Source organism: Lutra lutra, chromosome 3 (genome assembly GCF_902655055.1).
Source record: "Lutra lutra chromosome 3, mLutLut1.2, whole genome shotgun sequence".
In the NCBI taxonomy this organism is placed as follows: Eukaryota; Metazoa; Chordata; class Mammalia; order Carnivora; family Mustelidae; genus Lutra; species Lutra lutra.
The window spans coordinates 123642562-123663087 of record NC_062280.1 but is presented as its reverse complement, the minus strand read 5'-3'; the positions used below and the strand labels follow the sequence as shown (position 1 = coordinate 123663087).

Below are 20526 nucleotides of genomic sequence, written 5' to 3'. Positions count from 1 at the left end.
CTGTGTGTGCTCTGTCCAATTCCACTTTATAAGCTATTTCATCTATATTTCAGCTGCTCTGAATGTTGGATAACAATTCAGGATGCCACCTTCCCTAGAGAATTGTCCTTCTGTCCCTGCAAACCTTATCCAATGGCATGGAGACACAAAAAAATTGGTCTTCTTGCTGATGAATTTTGTGGGATCAGCTGAAGTTCCTTCTTATTTCTTTGTCTTCCTGGCCAATCCTGTTTTCTTCACTTGCCTTCTCTGGAGAACACTTCACTTATAAATCACTTGAACAAGAATCCTTGTCTCAGGCTCTGTTTCTAGAGAACCTGACCCAAGACACAATCTCTGGCCTAACTGGGTAGGTGAAATTGATGAGACTAGTCTTGGATACTTTGGATTTCCTCACTCAACCTCCATTCTTTCCTTCTTCTAGTGTGCCATCTTGTACAAAGGCTGGCATATTAAAAGTGACCTTACCCAGACTTTTCTGCAACTATAGTTCTAATGCAAATTAGATTCTGCCAGTTAAAACATATTCACCAAGATGTGGGAAATGGAGCCAAAGCAGAGGCCATATTTCTATCCACTTGGGGCTGTTTCTCTGATGGTAAGCAAGGTTATAGAGAAGGGAGGATTTTCTGCAGTAGGATTCAGCACCCAATCCCCAGCTTTGATGGTGTTAAGAGACAACTAATGGATGTGGTGGCAGATGTTTTTGGATGTTGGCTTCTAGATCACTCTATGGCAGCAGCTGATGCAGTAGCTTCTTGACTCAGGACTTCCACAGGCAACCTAAGAGGGGGTAGCTCTCCTCTTCGGTCCGTTCTGTAAGAGATGTTCCTTCCATAAGTACTTCAAGTGTTGGATTTGATGCCTTCAATGAATCCTTAAATAATAATATTAAAATTAATTGTAAAAATTCATACAATGAACCTGAACTTCTCTTAGTTGTTCCCATACTGTCTACAAACTCAGTAAGATTTCAACTGATATGGATGTCTAAAGCAACTATTCATTTTGCATTTTACATTTTAATTAAGGTTGCCATTGTAAGATGCCAAATCATTTAAAGAAGATAAGAACATCAAATATACAGAGGATCATTTTAATGTCATGGTTTAAATTCTCTTAACACCTTTTTATTCTTTTTAAAAAAGATTTTATTTATTTATTTGTGTGAGAGAGAAAGAGATGGAGCAAGAGAGCACAAGCAGGGGGAGCAGCAGGCAGAGGGAGAAGCAGACTCCCTGCTGGGAAAGGAACCCAATTGGACTCAATCCCAGGACTCTGGGATCATGATCTGAGCCAAAGGCAGAAGCTTAACTGACTGAGCCACCCGGGCATCCCTACACCTTTTTATTCTTAATTGTTAAAAGTCCTGGAGCTAAAAGATGTATACACACTAAAAAGGCCAAATGTCATTCCAGTTAACTCAGACTCATTAGAACAGAGATTTGGGCAGGTTATGAAACCTGGAATACAGATATCCAGAATGATTTGTTTCTCACAATTACCATCTCTCCCGCTCCTTTATAGTCACTTTGTCTTGGGCTATAAAAACTGAAGCAGAGTGTTGGATTCAAGTTACATACATTATTCATTCACTCACAAAAATCTGCAGCTTCCCACCAGCTAAAATCACTTGACTGGATTTTACATTTTTTGACTCTTAGGATATATACATGTCTTTCACTTTAATATTTAAAGGTATTTGCACTTGATGGACTAGTATGCTCTTTAAAAAATCTCGTGTAGATATTTCAAATGATTTCTGCTTGAAATTTAGATAGCTCACCTGTGGCTTTCTCTGATTTGTACTCACAATTTCTGAGGTCATGGTACTAACATGCATTAATCCTGTTTGCAGAAAGTTTTTATTTTTCTCTGCTCCTCCATGCGGTAAGCTGAGGACAAAGTGTCAGAAGCTGTGCTAAATTTTGGGACTATAAAAATGAAGAAAACTATTTGTTCAAATTTACGGATTTTAGAGTCTTAGATGGAGGAGATATATAAATTAACAGAAAATCATTGCGAGCACTTGCTCAGTGGCTATCTTTTTTCCATTGAAAAGGAGGGCAAGGACCTCGTTTGTTTTATCCTCTGCTGTTATCACTAGCACTTAGTACATATGGCACCCCATATTTGTCAAGTAAATGAATATATGCTAGAGTTATACAGAGGATGCTCTGGGAGACCCCAAAGGAACATCTGCATAGTTTTATGTGTGAATGTTGGGCTGGAGGGTGGAGTGAGGGTTTCACTTCAGAGATGTCAGAAAAATTTCCTTGAAGATGAGGAATGAGCTGGGTCTTGGGAGATAAAGGAAACTAGGTAGAAGTGGGGTTGGGGATTGTTTAGGAGTTCCCATATGATTGTTGAGGGACTTAAAGTAGTTCAATAAAAGATCAGTCTATAGGGCCTTCGTCCCTCCTTCGGAGCCGCCCCGCCAGCTGGACGACTCCAGCACGGAGTGCTGCAGCACGGGCAGGAGAGATATCCCAAAGGGCCATTTTAGCAGTTATAACGATATGATTTTTTTTTTTTTTAAGATTTTATTTATTTATTTGACAAAGAGAGATCACAAGCAGGTAGAAAGGGAGGCAGAGAGAGAGAGAGGAGAAAGCAGGCTCCCTGCCAAGCAGAGAGCCGGATGTGGGACTTGATCCCAGGACCCTGAGATCATGACCTGAGCCAAAGGCAGAGGCTTAACCCACTGAGCCACCCAGGCACCCCGATATGATTTTTTTTTTTAACTTGTTTATCTACTTCTACTTAAGTCCATGCTTAAGACTACCTCTTCTAGGGCACCTGGGTGGCTCAGTGGGTTGGGCCGCTGCCTTCGGCTCAGGTCATGATCTCAGGGTCCTGGGATCGAGTCCCGCATCGGGCTCTCTGCTCACCGGGGAGCCTGCTTCCCTTCCTCTCTCTCTGCCTGCCTCTCTGCCTACTTGTGATCTCTGTCTGTCAAATGAATAAATGAAATCTTTAAAAAAAAAAAAAAGACTACCTTTTCTACCCAAGCTGTCGCTTAATGGTGACGATAGACTAGCTCTTCAAAAATTAAGGCAGGAATAAATGAATGAGTTAATGAACGAACCAATGAAGAATAAGTGTGAGCACTGTGCAGTGATGAAGTCTTCTGGATGGTAGGGCTGTAAGGAAAGGAGCCTACACCAGATTGGGCTGAGCCCCACTCAAGGGCTTAATTCATGTGGTTAAGCGTCACATCTCAACAATAAAACTAGAGACATGAAAGCGGGGAGTTTCCAAGTGCATTCCTAGAGGAAAAGTGAAGAAACACAAACGAAAGCACTTTAGAATGATTGGGATTTGTAGTTTCCAGGTGCCGTGAGCAATAAAGGGAAGAGCCTGGTTGATTAGTTAACGTTGGTACCCAAGCAGCAAAGAGACAGGGACAGACTGCTGTTCGGTGGCACTCGTAGCCAGGGTCGGCAAACAGGCCACAACAAAGAGCAGAGCAGGAGCTACTGCTTCCCAAGGGTGGAGAGCAGGCTGTGTCCCCGGAACTATGCAGCTGCAGGAGCGCTGAGAGGCCCCGTACCTGGCGCTCCTGGTGGAGGCCCTGGGACTACCACCCTGGCCGCGAGCACTGACCGGGCGGAACGCGGAACGCTAGCACCCTAGGATCCTTCCGGACTCAATTTTCAAACGCACCCGCGAGCGTCCAGCCGGCGGTGCGGCGTCTCCACTCGTCCGAGGAGGCACCTGGCAGTGAGGAAAGGAGGGCCGGGGCCTTCGTCCCTCCTCCGGAGCCGCCCCGCCAGCTGGACGACTCTGGTACGGAGTGCTGCAGCACGGGCTTCCGGCTTCTCCTTTCAGTCAACGGTTATTGGGCCCAGCGGCCTCCGGAGGCTAGCCCCTCTCGCCCGTGGGTCACAGCCTTCCAGGACCCCAGAGGCGCGCCACCCGCCACAGACTTTCCTTAGGGCAATAAGAGGACGGCCCAGCTCCGGACGAGGTGAGCTCGGGGGAAGGCTCCCGGCTCGGCCACTACTTCCGGGAGACGCTGAGGAAAGCCAGCCCTCCTTGGCCCCCATCTCTTTTCCGATTGGTTAACTGCTCTCTTAATGCGCCCCCCTAACTGGTGATTGGCTCAGATGCGCCGTCTGTCACCTGCCTCCCTGTGGGAATCCAGGTCGCTAAGGGAAGCGTTACTTGAGGCTCGGTTGGGAAGAGGTTGGTTGGGCCCTTGAGCCTAGTTTGTTTATTGTGGTGCGAACCGTACCCCGGCGCGAGCTTCGGTCGCAACGGCCAGGGAAGGAACCAGTAGCGGGACGGAGGGCGGGGGTGGCAAGAAAGTGAAGGTTCAGAAGTAAACTGGAGAGACCTAACCCTGGTAACATCTGAATGGGAGCAGGGTAGGAAGGAAGGCCTCTGAGAGGGGGAGTTGTAATCCCAGGAGCTGTGACAGTGTAGGAGGGAAGGCCTAGTTTCTGTTGTGTGAGAAAAGGGCCTTGCGGGAGGTTTTAATGACCTAATTGTGTGGGGATCTAATTTTCTAGGGAAGTGTCTAACCAAATCCACTGAAGATTTTGCTTTGACTTTGCAGCAGAGCTTTGACTTTGCTAGCCATTCCTGTCCTTCAAAGAGACAATTTATTGAATAATTCCATTCTCTCTTATTGCTTCAGATGGGCAGCTCTCAAAAAAAGCACAAACAATTGAAGGATGGATGCCATTTCCTATATTAAAAGCATGTTGAAAGGAAAATAAGGTACTCACTTTGTTTAATTGTGGTTAATTGTATAAGAAAATTACCTTTGAGAAGAAGCTCTTAAAGTTTTGAATAATAGTAGGGTAGCTTGATTTTATAATAGCTTTCGATTTTTTGATTGTTTAGTACAAAAAAATCGTATGACTGCTGTACCTGCCAAATGTGCTCCTTGCTAATGATGGCCTAGTCCTGTTTATTCTGAAAATGGAAAGAAATCTTGAGTTTTTAATAGTGTTAATTGGTGTGTGATTGGGTAGTGCTACTAGATCTTTCCTTTAAAAAACTATGTAATAATCACTGTAATAAAATCCTTGAATGTGTAACCTAATGTTAGGTGTAAGTGAAATTGGATAGTTGCTTACTCATACGTAGTTTAGACTTGCAGACTAATTTATTTTGTATTTAAAGTAGTTTGCTTAAACACTGAGTCAGAGTTGCAACAATTGCTTCGCTGGTCACCTAGCTATTTGATTCCCCAACCGCCATTAAGTCATGTGCTGTATTACAGATACCCTTTATTAACATCCAGAAGTTGTCAAGGAATAGTTTATTTCATCCACAGATCACCCAAATTAGCTCTTAAAGATAGACCTAGGCCCTACCTCGGAAAACTGATTTAGGATTAGAGATGAGATCTGGGCATCTGTACTTTTAAAATTCTCCTCGAGTGGAACTAGAGGGTATTTTGTGCTAAGCAAAATAAGTCAGTCAGCGAGAGACAATTATATGATCTCACTCGTATGTGGAATCTAAGAAACAAAACAGGATCATAGGGGAAGAGGGGAAAAGATAAAACAAGACAAAATCAGAGAGGGAGACAAACCATTAAGAGACTGTTAATCGAGGGAAACAAACTGAGGGTTGCTGAACAGGGATGGGTGGGGGAGGGGGGTAACTGGGTGATGGACATTAAGGAGGACACGAGATATAATGAGCACTGGGTGTTATATAACACTGATGAATCACTGAACTTTACCTCTGAAAATAATAGTACATTATATGTTAATTAGTTGAATTTAAATAAAAAATTTTTCTCAAGTAAGTTGGTGCCTTCCCAAGTGAGAACTGTTGACTCCCTAAATACATGTATTTAAGAAATTCTGAAATATTTATGAAACAAATAATTTTCTCCATTGATTTCTGTACAGTTTAAAAATAAGCCTCTAAGAAACGATGTTGAAGTATAATCCAAAAATAAGGTTTGCCTAGGCAAGGCCAGGAAGTGTCACTGGTACTCTGAAACCTCAGGGACTAACTATTCCAGGCCTGGGGATGAGGTTTGCTATGGGGAGACACAGAGTACTCTGCTGTGCATTCACCGTCCTCAAAGCCATGCATTGAGTACTGTTTCCTGTTAGGTTTAAGAAGAGATTAACCCCAAGTCTATTCAGTAGATATAGTAGGCTAAATTATTTTTACCTCAACAAAGTACAATGGAGGGTAATATTACAAATATGGGTTTTATTTTGGGAAGAATACCTTTGCTGGAAATAAATGTAAACCATAGCCTCCCAATAGCTCTTTGTTTATTAAGTAAAGAACATAATTTAAAATTATGCTTAAAGTGCATAATTCAGCTTAAAATTTATATGCTAACATGAAGTACCCAGATATTTGAAACATCAGGGAGGGCTTTTAGATCAACTTCACCAGAGAGTGCAAGAGGTTAAAAAAAAAAAAAAGGGATATAATTACTTTGGTATTCAGGAATTAGAAATGAGTGGTGAAACCAGATCTAGTCTGAGGTAAACAATGGCTTTGAGCAAAGAAGTAGGTCCAGTTGTAGTCTGTCTCCTAAGAAGCTTTTTTTCATTTTATATGTGAGTTATTCAGTGCAAAATTTGGCATATGAAATATATGACTGGAGAATGAAATTTAAAAATGAAAATAAAGAGATATAAGTTAAAAAACATGAAGCCATGTGTAGTCCATGACTAACAGCTTGAATCTAATATATATTTGAACAGAAAGCCAGGAATCTCAGTATGAATACCTCTAGATCTAGATCGCATGATGGTAGTGAAGAAACCTCATCTCAGGACCATAATCATCGTGAAAATGAGAGAAGATGGCAGCAAGAGCGTCTCCACAGAGAAGAAGCCTATTATCAGTTTATTAATGAACTCAGTGATGAAGATTATAGGCTAATGAGAGACCACAATCTTTTAGGCACCCCTGGTAAGAGATGGGTGAAAGAGGAGACACCTTTTCTATCATTATAAGAGGAGTTTTAAAATAAGGAGGGCTTTTTTCTCCTGCTTCCCTCTCCCAAAATATAATGCACTATTTTTAAATTTAAGAACCTTTTAATATAACAAAATAGAAAATCACTGTCTTACTTCTGTATTTGATAATTAAGTATGAATCTTGGACATGGAGCACTGTTATACAAATGCCAAGCTAACAAATAGCTTAATGTACATAATAGTGTCAAAAATTTACATATATGGTCCTATTTCACCTTTAAGTAATATTTGTACAAATAAAATATTACTTAGAACCCAATTCTAACTCTTTTGAGGTATTATAATTTACTTATTTAGCTGAATTAATAATATTCCAAAAGTCCAGTGTGCTTTGTGAATTTTATACAAATTCTTTTCACTGATTAAAATGAACTAATTAAAACTTGAATGTACAGTATACATTTGTATATTGCATATTTGCACATCAGATATTGATAACCCATATAGTGAGCTACTGAGGTAAAATTCAAATACAGTTTCAAAGTTCACTAGAAATCCAGCCTTTTAAATTTCTTTTTATCTCAGACAAAAATCTGTTAATCAGAGCTTATAGATTCCTTAGTGTATCAACTGAGAGGACCTTTTAAATTATTCAAATTAAATCTTATATTTTTATTTTAATAAAACATAAAAGAGACACAACCACAATGATATATACTTGGGTCAATTAAATATTTTTAACTGTCTTTAGTTTAACAGAACATGAAAATAATAGAATGTCTTCTACAGATTGCTGAAGATTAGTGTTACATTTCATGAGTTCTCATAAAACAGTAGTTAAAATAATTACTTTCAGTGAGCAATTTTTTATTTTTAGGAGAAATAACATCAGAAGAACTACAACAGAGGTTAGATGGAGTCAAGGAACAACTGGCATCTCAGCCTGACTTGAGAAATGGGACAAATACCAGAGGTATTGTGGACTCCTTTCCATTGGGAGCAGGTTTGATTGGAGCAAATGCGAATTTGTACTTACTGGATCTTGTATGATATGTTTGTTTTTAAGGTTTTCCAGTTTTAATGTGATATTCAGATAGCATTTACCCATTATATTCAAAGCAGCGTAGTTAGGCAGTATAGGCTAGGGGTTGAATACAAAAACCTTTTTATACAAAGATTGCCTTTAGGGAGCTCATAGTATACAATTAAGTTAATTACCAGCATAGTTCTTTTTAATCTTAGAATGTACACACTACTTTTTTTAAAGTAATGGAACTAAATTTCACTTCTAAAAATTTGTACCGAGCAATACAGAAAGACTGAGTGAGGAGACCTGCTTTATTGTTTTTACTGTTTTTGAGTTTGTTTTGTCATTTTATTGAAAAAACACCAAGTCATAGTATAAGAAGTTTTTAAGAAAATTCAAACTAAAGAGAAGTATACAGAATTAAAAGTAAAGCCAACTTAATATAGCTCTTACCAGTTCTATTTCCTTCCCCAGAGGTATTTATTATTGGTATAATTTCACCTTTTTTTTTTTTTTTTTTGGTAGTTTCACATACTATATTAAGATTATTGTATTAGGGCAAAGACTATTAAAAACTCAAAAATGTAATGATTCAATAAGATAGAAATTTATCTTTCATGTTAACCGTTCAGGGAAGATAGGGAAACTTTACTCCATAATCATCCTGGAAGCCAGCCAGCCAGCAGAGTAGTTCTACAACTGTGCCATGAGTGCAGGAGCTACTGGCCACATGTGACCATTTAAATGTAAATTAAGTAAAAATTAAATAATTTTAAAATTCACTTCACTCCTATTAGCCTTATTCAGGTGCTCAGTAGTCACTGCACATGGTTAGAGACTTCTGTACTAGACAGCACAGATGTAGAATATGTCCATTACTGCAGAAAGTTTCATTGGACATTGTTGCTCCAGAGTATCGTTTGCATGATCAAGCTAAGTCACAGCCACATCTAGGTTCTACTCATCTAGGTTACAGAAGGAGGTTTGGGCACCAGCCTGAAAGTGAGCTTATCTCTTCCACTCTGATTCTATTGATGACAGTTACATGGCCACACCCATCTGCCAGGCTGCTCACGTGACCATTACAATGCATTTACAATGGGAGAAAGGCAGGACAGGTTTTGTTAGGTAATTAGTGAACTCTTTACGTATACACATCATCACTATATTCTAGTAATTAAAGAAGGAAGTATCCTTTAGAATGCTTTTACCTGCCTTTTACTTCTATTTCTTTCCAAATTAAAATGGAAATTGGATATTAACCTTTTTTCTTCTGTATATGTAGATATGAGAGTTGTACTATATTGTTGTAGCTGGTAACACTTATCTCTTTTATTATGTTTTAGTTTGTATCTTTAGATATGGCTAAAGTTGCTGCTTATTTTTATTGACACCAGAAGCCTATTAATAGCTTTAACATATAAAACACATTTTTATAAGAGATTGCAGTAATGAAATGAAATCAATCTCCTTTAACAGCCATTTTTGTGTAGAATAAATGTTAAGGTTAAAGTCTGTATAGTTCCTGTGCATTAGAGTGCTTTTTGTTGAGTTTTGCCCTTTACATGATCCACTGGTTAAAAATGGAAAACAAGCTTCCCATAGTAGCAGAATTGTAGTCAAAAAAGCTTATCAGGGGGGCACTTGGGTGGCTCAGTGGGTTAAGCCTCTGCCTTCGGCTCAGATCATGATCCCAGGGTCCTGGAATCGAGCCCCGCATCGGGCTCTCTGCTCAGCAGGAAGCCTGCTTCCTCCTCTCTCTCTCTGCCTGCCTCTCTTACCTACTTGTGATCTCTGTCTGTCAAATAAATAAATAAAATCTTTAGAACTAAAAAAAAAAAAAAAAAAAAAAACTTATCAGGGACACATTTACTTCTAAATTGATTCATTGAACAATATTGGAAGTCTGATTTGTACCAGATACTGTTGTAGAGGTTGGGGATTTAACGGTAAATAAAATAAGACAAAACCCTTTATCTTCACGGAGCTTACATTCTAAATGAACAGAAAATGTGTTATAGGTAGTGGCCAACAGTTACTGTGCCAGGTATTATACTAATCATTTTATATGCAGTATCTTATTTTATTCTCATGATAACCCTATGACATTTATACTTTTATTATCTCCAATTTACAGATAAGGATACAGTCTTTAACATGTCTAAAGTTTTCCAGCTTCACATAAAGACATAATGTAGTTCTAACATTGTATTCAGAAAGCCATATTTCTTGAGATACACATTTTTGGCAGTTCCTGAGAAATAGGATAAAATTCCTAAGGTTACAAAAATATGTAATTGCAAAAATGCTGAGTTACCTTTAACAGAAGGATTCCACAAATTCAAGGTGAATTATATATAAATTTTGCCACTACATTTTATTGATTTTACCATATGAATAAAGCATTTTAAATGTATGAATTTGGTATGGGATCTGTTTCTCATTTTCCTTAATATTTGCCAGTAACAGACACAGAGAAAGCAAGAGTGAGGATTTTTTCAGGGCTTTGCATAAACAGTATTTATATTTTTATAATACATAAGAATATATTATACTTACAGTATACAACTTTCTTTGAGAAAGTTTAGTTTTTTGCCATTTTTAATACATTAAAATATACACAGATGCTCTTAAATATAACTTAATTTAAAACTTTATCTTGCAAGCTTTCAATAAAAGAGCATAGATGTTAGGAATTGATCTTAAGTTGATTTGGTTTGCTTTCCAGAGTCCGAAGTCCCTAGAGAAAATTCAAATGAAGATTCTTTGCTAGAATGGTTGAACACCTTTCGACGCACAGGAAATGCAACTCGAAGTGGACAAAATGGGAACCAAACTTGGAGAGCTGTGAGTCGAACAAACCCAAACAGTGGAGAGTTTCGGTTTAGTCTGGAAATACACATAAATCATGAGAATAGAGGAATTGAAATTCATGGTGAAGATCATACAGGCATTCCATTTTCAGACATTAGCAGAGATCATACTACAAGTAGGCAACAAAGATCAGCTAGTCCTGTGGCTAGGCGAACAAGAAGCCAAACCTCGATGAATTTTAATGGTAGTAGTTCCCACATCCCAAGGACTAGGCTTGGTTCAAGGGGTCAGAATTCAGTGGAAGGATCTTCCTCAACATTGGAAAGATTAAGAAATGGAATTGGGGGAGCAATTGGTGTTCCTAGAGCTAGTGCTGCACGCACTAATTTCAGTGGTCACACAAACCAGTCGCGTGGTAGTGAACTCAGGCAAAGGGAGGGGCAGCGGTTTGGAGCCGCACATGTTTGGGAAAACGGGGCTAGAACTAACGTTACAGTGAGGAACACAAACCAAAGATTAGAGCCAATAAGATTACGGTCTCCTTTCAGTAGTCGAAGCCGTTCACCAATTCAGAGACAAAGTGGCACTGTTTATCGTAATTCACAGAGGGAAAGTAGACCTTTACAGCAAAACTCGAGACGGTCTGTTAGGAGGAGAGGTATAACACGTGTCTTTTTAGAGCAAGATAGGGAACGTCAAGGTACAGCTTATGCTCCATTCTCTAACTCAAGACTTGTGTCAAGAATAACAGTAGAAGAAGGAGAAGAATCCAGCAGATCCTCAACTGCTGCACGACGACAGCCAACAATCACACTGGACCTCCAAGTGAGAAGGATTCGTCCAGGAGAGAACCGCGATCGGGATAGTATTGCAAGTAGGACTCGATCTAGGGTAGGGCTGGCAGAAAATACAGTCACTATCGAAAGCAACAGTGGGGGCTTTCGCCGAACTATCTCCCGTTTAGAGCGGTCAGGTATTCAGACCTATGTTAGTACTATCACTGTTCCTCTTCGTAGGATTTCTGAGAATGAGCTTGTTGAACCATCGTCAGTGGCTCTTCGGTCAATTTTAAGGCAGATCATGACTGGATTTGGAGAATTGAGTTCTTTAATGGAGGCCGAATCTGAGTCAGAGATTCAGAGACATGGTCAGCACTTACCAGAGAGGCACTCAGATCTGAGTAACGTAGGTGCAGCTAATGACATCAGCCAGCGCAGTGAAGGTGCCTCCCCAAACAGGCGGGCCCGAGAAGACAGCACTGCAGTGCATGGTGCAAACCAGACCACCCAGCCTCCTGCCCCAAGCAGTGATAATCGAGGTGGCAGGCAGTCACGAAATTCAAATAACTTAGTTGAAACTGGAACACTCCCTATCCTTCGCCTTGCTCACTTCTTTTTACTGAATGAAGGTGATGATGATGATCACATACGTGGTTTAACCAAAGAGCAGATTGACAATCTTTCCACCCGGAACTATGAGCATAACAGTATCGATAGTGAACTAGGTAAAATCTGTAGTGTGTGTATCAGTGACTACGTAACTGGAAACAAGCTCAGGCAATTACCTTGCATGCACGAATTTCACATTCATTGTATTGACCGATGGCTCTCAGAGAATTGCACTTGCCCCATCTGTCGGCAGCCTGTTTTAGGGTCCAGCATAGCAAATGATGGGTGAAGTGTTGGGTCTATTCAAATAGTACATTTTAGTAGAGCTGAGTAAGCGCTCTTTTGTTGAATCATTTGTGATGAGCTAACCAGGATGAAAAAGAACAGATTATTATAGTTTGAACTATTTTTTGTGTGCTTTTTTAACTTGTTAAAAAGAAAATTTATATAAAACTTAAAGTGGCAAATGTTAAATTATTCATAAGTACAGAATAGTTAAGATTGCTAGAACCAAATAATCTTTAAAATGTTTTTATTTTGGTAATTTTGTCATGCTAAGCACTTTTGTATCTGCACAATTCAGTAGGTTAAAAGTCAATCTTCCTTTTCTGGATAGCACAGCAGATGTCACTTGGACTTTCATGTTCCATAGGCTTAGTACCATGTGCAGACACTGGTGTCTAAATAAGCCTTTCATTCATTTTTTGTTCTAAGGACAGTATCTTTTCATGAAAGAGTGTTTGGCTGAATGTTTGCTAAATATATTTAAGTTATTTGAAATGTTAAATTTGATATGCAGCATATCATATATGTACATATAGATATATAATTTTAAGGTTAAACTATTCAGTCTAAAAACTGCAGTTTGGTTCTTATTTAAGCTTTTGGGCTATTACTGCATATGGCACAATGTTTAACATTTATAGGATCATCTCTGGGAGGAAGTAGATTAAGATATTTAAAAATAGAGATAATTTACTGAAGCGTCTCTGACAATCTTACTAGACAGCAAGCAATATGTAATACTGAAAAAGTATTTCTTTACTCAGAAATGGAACATGGACATTTTAGTACATATAGATTATTTAACTTGAGTTCAGCCTTTTTGTGACTTTTTTGAACGTGCAGACAATTCTTTGGATATTAAGTAAGGTATACAATATGCATGGTTTCTTAAATTTACTTTTAAAATCTAAAAAAAAAAATGTCTTTGAAGAATCAAATGCGTAGATAATATGTTAAGTTCAATTGGAGGCCAGAAAACTCCAGATAATACAAAACAAAAGAGAGAATGTAGAATTTATATACACACATAAAGTATGCATTGAAGATTTATTTCTACCAATAAATATTAAAACTAAAGCTGTATGTGAACTATTCTTTTATGTTGGTCCCTTGTGGTTTATTTATTCAAAAAAATTTTTTTTGCACCTACAAGGTGCAGGCACTGTTACAGGTGTTGAGGATTTAGCTGAGGACAAAGTCCCTGTCTTCATAGGCAAGAGGATATTTGCTCTTAGAAACTGAAAATCAGTTGATAAAATGAGTTACTGAATTATATGACTTCTGTGTTTGTTTGTGAATATATGACACAGTTTTCCTGTGGTGATACTGCTTGGGCAAAATCACAAGAACAAATACCTCAGGACCAGATTCTGTGAGACTTACATGTATCTTAAGATTTAGTTTTACTTGCTGATTAGTAACTGTATTCAGTTCATCATGTGAGATGCATACACAGGAATTTTTAAGGACTGCATTTAACACCTGGAGTGAAAGGTTTTAGTAAGAGTTATGACTTTGTCTGGAGTAAATGGTTTTTATAGTTCAGTTGTAGGACATGGGACTGGGACGTTTGAAGGCTTTAAATACCAGACTAAGGAATTTAACTTTACCTCACAGACTTTAGATGTCTCTTGATGAATTTTAGTGGTGAATGCTAAGTTTCAGGAAAATTGGTGTGGTGTAGTGTTCAGAACACAGTGGAATGGGGAAGGGAGAGCAAAAAAAAAAAAAAAACAATAAAGGAACCATTGTGATCATTTTATTATCAGTTATCATCCTCAGTTTTCTCTAATCCAGGGCAATGGCAATGAAACTGGAAAGAGAAGGAAGTAAAAATGTTGGGGGAAAAGGACATTATTTGGTTTCTTGTTCAGTATGAAGAAGTGGGAGAGTGATACATTCACAGACGGAAAATCACCCGAATAGAAGAGGGAGAGGTGTTACAAGCTATGCCAATTTAGACGTTTATCTTGAATACAGCCTTATTCATGTATCTCATTTGAGTGTTACCATTTATTCCCAGTATGACGAGAGACTAAATCCATATATTTATATATGGAATATTCTTTAGGAAGTTCTACCTCCCCAGGTTTGATCCGTTAGGAAAATCAAGAGGAGAACAAAAGAGGGGGAAATGGAAAAAAAGTAGGGATAAAGAAGAAAAAGTAGAAATACGTTGATTCTTTGTTTGACTTAGTCCTTTGCAAGACATGGTAGGACCAGCACGAAAAGAGCTCTCAAATAGGCATTTGAAATAGAACCGGATCCTCTATTATATGGAAAATCTCCCTGAAAATGGCAGGAAAGCTTAATATATTTTGTAAATTGGTATTCTAGTTGGGAACAAAGAAGTGTATTTAATATTTTCATTCATTTCCCAGTAAATGGGCTGATGATAAATACAAAGGCTTTTTATTTATAGCTTCTATTTAGCAATGATTGTACCCCTTATGGTTCCAATATAGAAAGGAACAAATAGTTTGAAACTCTTCATTTGAATATTACATTCTATGCCACATCCTTAGAGCTTGTTTTTCATAGTGCGGTTGTCTTGCAAACTCCTATTTCAAAACTGTCAGCTTCCCAGCTGCTTTCCCTCTTTTATCCTAGATTTGTATCATTTCAACTAGCATTGACCTGTACTTGACTGTCTCTTACTCATTCTGTGGTTATTTTCCTTTCAGTATTTAAAATGAATTTATAATTTAAGCCTCCTAAGATCCCCTTGAAGTATTACTGCCACTTAACATAGTAAGTGGCAGAGTTTACAGTCAATCACAGGACCATTTGCCTCCAAAGCTTGTGTTTTTCCCACTCATTTTCATTCTGGAAAAGCAGAAATGATTTGAGAAGATTTCAGTCAAATTTACTCCTTCGTAAAGATATTTTTCTAATATAGCATGTCTTTGTGATTAATGTCCGTATGCAAATACATCCTTCCTGTCTCACAAATGATGAGAGGGGCTGCTCCTGAAAGTTATAAAGCAGAATCTGTGTTGTAAGGATGGATCCAGAAAAGAAATGAGCCGTCTGAAGACTCTGTGTTAAGGATCATAGTTAATAAGCTGAGTTTCAGGCTTTTCCACGAGTATTACTCATACATAAGAATTTCTGGTGAATTTCTATCTTCTGCGCCTCTCCATTTGAATAATGTCTGGCCAGAGGAGCAAGGGATTATGTAGAAATAGTGCTCCACATGAAGTGGGTAATTATTCCCTTTGCAGTGGCAGTAAGCTCATTTGGGGTCCTTTCCTCAACCCTATGTAACATTGGAAGTCAGAGCTGGTTTATCTGTTAATACAGAAGATGATTTCCCAGCAAGCCAGAGCCATCCATCACTGAGAAGGCCAAATGTTTGATGTTCCAGAAGACATGACTGCAAGTGTTAGTGGTGACTGTTTCCTCAATCTCCATAGGCAGGTCATAAATTCTTTTTGGTTACTATGGAAGTATTAGGCCCTGAACATATCTGCCCTTGAGATAATTAAGGATCAATTACAATAATTACTCTCAGCAAGGTTTTTGTTTTATTTTGAGCATTACATCTCTGAAGACTCTGAGTTGGCCCCTATACTTTTTCTTTCCTCTTTTTTTTTCTTTTAAAATAACATAATCACATGTCTTCTGCAAAATAAAAAACACTTTCAGATGTATTTTTCCTCTGTTGTATAACTGTCTCATTTGAAGACCGAGGAAGCTCTTGGTTGCCGAGTATATATGTGCCTTTCCTTCTTACACATTTGACTGAAAAAATGCCCCTATTTAACCGTATTCAAACTGTCTTCTGTGCAATTGCAAAAAATTGTTACATTCTCCCCAGTGGGAAATAATCCAACTTCATATATAGTCTGTATAGTGAAGTGACACAGTTTAGCCACTCTTACATGTTCTGCTTCCCTGGATGGTGTCCATTCTTCCATCAGGTTGGATTGATCAGGTTTAATTGTGATCCCTTACCATCCAGGTTATGGGATAAATGATAAATGTAACTTCTATCTACCTGATAGAGTGAACCAGAATAAATATCAAACTAAAAAGGTGGGAAGAAGTGCCATTGATTACTGGTAGAGAATGTACACACATCTTGCTGACAAGCTTAGTGGGATGAATGACACGAATATCGAGTCTTGTAAGCATCTCTTTGTTGACTTACTTATCTGAATGTAGAGTAAGTTGTTTCATCAGCCAATCTGGCTGGCCCTGATCCTGAATTAGGGCCACTTTCAGAAAGACATCCAGAGAGAATTTCCCTATTGGTGCAGTGGGTGGGTATTCATGGTGGGGGCTCAAAAGGTTTGAGGAGATGCTAGTGACCAGCTTTGATCTTAGCACTTTGATGTACTTGGTTAGGGCTCAAAGGTTTGAGGAGATGCTAGTGACCAGCTTTCATCTTAGCACTTTGATGTACTTGGTTAGGGACTTTTTAGATAACTTCCTTAAAACTTTTAAATTAGCTCCTTAACAATTTCAGTTGGGGTCTTGTTTCATATGCCAGAAATCTTGTATTCTTGATTTGCTAGAGGGACTAGCCATGGCCCTTGCCACAATTTTTGGGAATCTTACCACTCTAATTCTTAGCAAAGTAGGTTTTGCTACTGGCATAGTTGGGAGCTTTTCTTTAGTCTTCCTTGAGTGTTATCCTTGTCCCTTTGCTGCATTTCAGACAGTGTGCTTTACAATGTTCATTTTTGTCTGTAGGATGAGGCAGAAGGCCCATTCTACTCTGACTCAGGTCACATGGCCAGTCCACTGCAATCATGTTGCTTGAGAGAGGTTTAATTCTATTTTGAGTCCCAGCATTGAAGTTACCCAATCTTCCTGATAACTCTCTGTTGGAACGTCCCAAGACCACCCCCAGGTTAGTGGTTGGCTAGGGCTCATGGGACACCACATACATAGTTGTGCTCACAGCTAAGATTTATTATAAGGGAAGGAGACAAATCAGAGGGAAAAGGCACATGGGATGAAGTGTGGAGGAAACCAGGCAAGCTTCCAAGAGTCCTATCCTAGTGGAATCACACAAGACACACTTACATTCCTCCAGCACCCAATGGGACACGGGAGAACTGTTGTCTGCGAGGGAAGCTCATTACAGACTCAGTGCCCAAGGTTTTTATTGGGGATTGGTCACATAGACACCTCTGCCTGTCATGTACCGAAATTCTAGACTCCCAGAAAGAAAGGAAATATTAAGCATAAAACATATTGTTTACACAGTTTAGGTACATTGAGGCACTTTTATCAGTAAGGGAATGGTGGAAACCCTCCCCAAATCAAGTTCCTAGATACCAGCCAAGGGTCAATCTTACATGCAGGCCTAAGGGTATCTTTTCTGCACACACCCACATCTCCATCTATATAGCTCAGAATGTTCTCCTAAATTCTAGATCACATTTTTGTGTTTTAATTTTTTTTAAAGTCAGAAAAAAATATAATTCAAACTGTATTATATTTATCTTTAATAATAGTAATAGAATATAATTTTAATATTTTTTATGGGGGAAGGGGCCCAGGAAGGCAAAAGTGCTTGAGAACTCATGAAAGTAATGATGTGGCCCTGCTCCCCTCCCCATTATGCACTTCAGCTACACTGTTTTCAGCAAAGAACTGCGAGTTCCTTGAAATTATCCTCAGCACCTGGCATGATGCCTGGTACATATAGTAGGTCACTCAGTATATATTTAATAAGTAAATGAATAAAAGTGCCATAAATCGGTAGGCCCTGGCTTACAAATGGCTCTTACATTAAAAGCTTGTTTGTAAGATTTTTTTTTTTTAACTCAGAACACATTTACTATAGATACAATATCATATGTTTGTGGTTTGAGGCAAGAGGGGAAAGGCTCCCAGGCCAGCCCACAAAAATCTACATTACCCAGAGTGTTTCTGAAGTACGATTTAAGTGCAGCCAAAAGCAGAAAAAACTAATATTCCTGCAAGTTAACAAAGAGAACAAGAATGAAATTGAAGAAAGTATTTTTAAAAAATTTATCTTGAATGTTGAATGGTGATGCTTGAGACTCTATAAAGGAAGACTTTCTTTACTTTTTTTTTTTTTTTTTTTTTTTTTTTTAATGAAAGCTCTACATCCGAGTAGGGCTTGAACTCACCACCCCAAAACTGAGTCACAAGCTCTACGGACTGGGCCAGCCAGGTACCTCAAGGATGTCTTTCTCAAATTTCAAGTTGCCCTTTCCTCATTGGCCACGCTGTTTACTTACCACAGTGGCTAAACCAGGCCCCTAGGTCTACCTTGCTCTGTAAATGGTGGCTTTGGTTGTGTGTGCTCTGCTTTTCTTGTCTCTCACTGCCTCCATCTCTCTCTCCTGACTCCCATCCCCAACCACTGGGAGGGGGTGAAGGGCCTCCAGCCAAAGAGCCGGCAGACAGGCTGGTCATTTTGACCATGGGGAGAACCACATAGGCAAGTGGGAAAGGGGCTTGGTGGTTGCCAGTGCCTTGGCAGAACAGGTTGGCCCTTTTACAGCTTAATTCTGAATGTGTCTCACCATTAACTGTACTCAGATTTTTTTTCCTTGCAAAGAAGAAGGTTTTAGTTTTAATCTTAGAGTGTTTATTCTGTGTGATTGTTTGATAGTAGAGTTGTTTGTATCTTGGGAGCTGATGATAGCAAACACCTTATTCAATATAACATTGTCATGAAGCTCTTTAACCAGTTCAGGTGAGAACAGAGGTTTAACCTTCTCAACTCAGTATACAGAGAGGGATAATTACCACATCCTCCTAAGGGAAGTGTACTATATACCTATGAAAAGGCATTTTCTGAAATGGCCAGTCCTCATGAGAAACAAAAAATAACCTTAACCCCTTAATAGGGATTGAGGATTGCAACTTCAATGATTTTATAATGTTGACCCTCAAAATGCAGAGTGTGTTTGTGTGTGTGTGTGTGTGTGTGTGTGTGTGTGTGTGTGTGTTTGTGTGAGAGAGAAGGGGGGGGCGGAGAGAGAGAGAGAAAGAGAGATCTGGACAGCCTGAATAATTTATCCAACGTCACACAGGTTGTTAGAAGCAAGACATAATATCCTTTGTAATTTTTTTAATCTTACTTTATTAATTACAAAGAATTATTCAAAGCTCTAACCCCTTCTTTTAACTGTCAAAATATGTCTATGGGTCTTATAAGGCTGATGACTCACTCTAGGGAAAGGCCTCTTCTAACCTAGTCAGGACAAATGCTGAGCCATGGGTTATCTGACTCTTTAGGATTTTGGGGAAGTTTGAGCTGAGTCATGCTGTTCCAAGGATTCAGTAGAGTTCCAAAGCTGGTTTGTGAGGGCTTAAACCTCAGATCTACAGCTGTCTGTTACTAATGACTATTGGTTGCTGCTCACTTTTGATTTGATTTGATTTGATTATTCTGATTAATTTTAATAGCATCTGTTAGAGCAGTGCAGGTTTCAGATCACAGGTGGGGACAGGTGCAATGAAGATGTCATTTCAGGCACTTCTCATTGTCATTCAGATAATACCTTAAGGTCCTAATTCTTTTATAACGAAGTGAATTTTTCTTAAAAAAATAAAGCTGAGAAAATTCAATCTGTTATATTCATGTCCCAAATATAAACTCCTAGAATTTCAGGCCTAGGAGAAGATGGGCCGTTTTCCAAGCACATTTTCTTTGGGCCCTGAAAGCCTGTACTTAAAGTTTCTCAATCACTAGTTGTCACACTTGCTTTTAGAGACAAAGGTATCATTTCCCTTTCACTACACACTCAATATTGTATGAGTTTGGGTCTCTGAGTAGTGAACACCCAACACAGGATTACATGCAAGGGATTTACTGGGGGAACATCTGTTAAGGAGAAAGGTGAGGGAGCAGGCATAGGTGAGAACTTCCAGGCTGGGATATAGGTATGTTATCTAAGAAAGGAAGAGGGTAGGAGGAGGCTCAGGTAGGAAAAGCTTCAGACTGCAGTGGAGTTCTGAGACTCTCAGGTGGGAAGTCAAGGCTGATGGGGGGAGGAATGGTCCAGCTCCAGCTCTTGTACTCAGGCTCAGTCATTGGCTAGGGGCAGCCTGGGGGTCAGCATGGCAAGGGCCAGAGTGCCAGGGCAGACCCAATAGTGTGAATAGAAAC

At 39.1% G+C, this 20526-nt stretch overlaps 1 protein-coding gene across 8 annotated transcripts in view; it reads left to right on the top strand.

The window, feature by feature from the left end:
* Positions 1-3691: 3691 nt before the first annotated feature.
* Positions 3692-20526, top strand: part of RNF6 (ring finger protein 6) — a 29976-nt gene continuing 13141 nt past the window's right edge. Inside the window, exons 1-6 of one of the 8 annotated variants that reach the window (XM_047722956.1) lie at positions 3692-3970; positions 4643-4725; positions 6693-6903; positions 7789-7884; positions 10667-10785; positions 18507-18686. In XM_047722956.1, coding sequence (XP_047578912.1) covers positions 6711-6903; positions 7789-7884; positions 10667-10785; positions 18507-18671 — 573 coding nt within the window. In that variant the 5' untranslated portion in view covers positions 3692-3970; positions 4643-4725; positions 6693-6710 and the 3' untranslated portion in view covers positions 18672-18686. The other 7 variants (XM_047722959.1, XM_047722957.1, XR_007126099.1 and 4 more) reach the window with 7 other exon arrangements.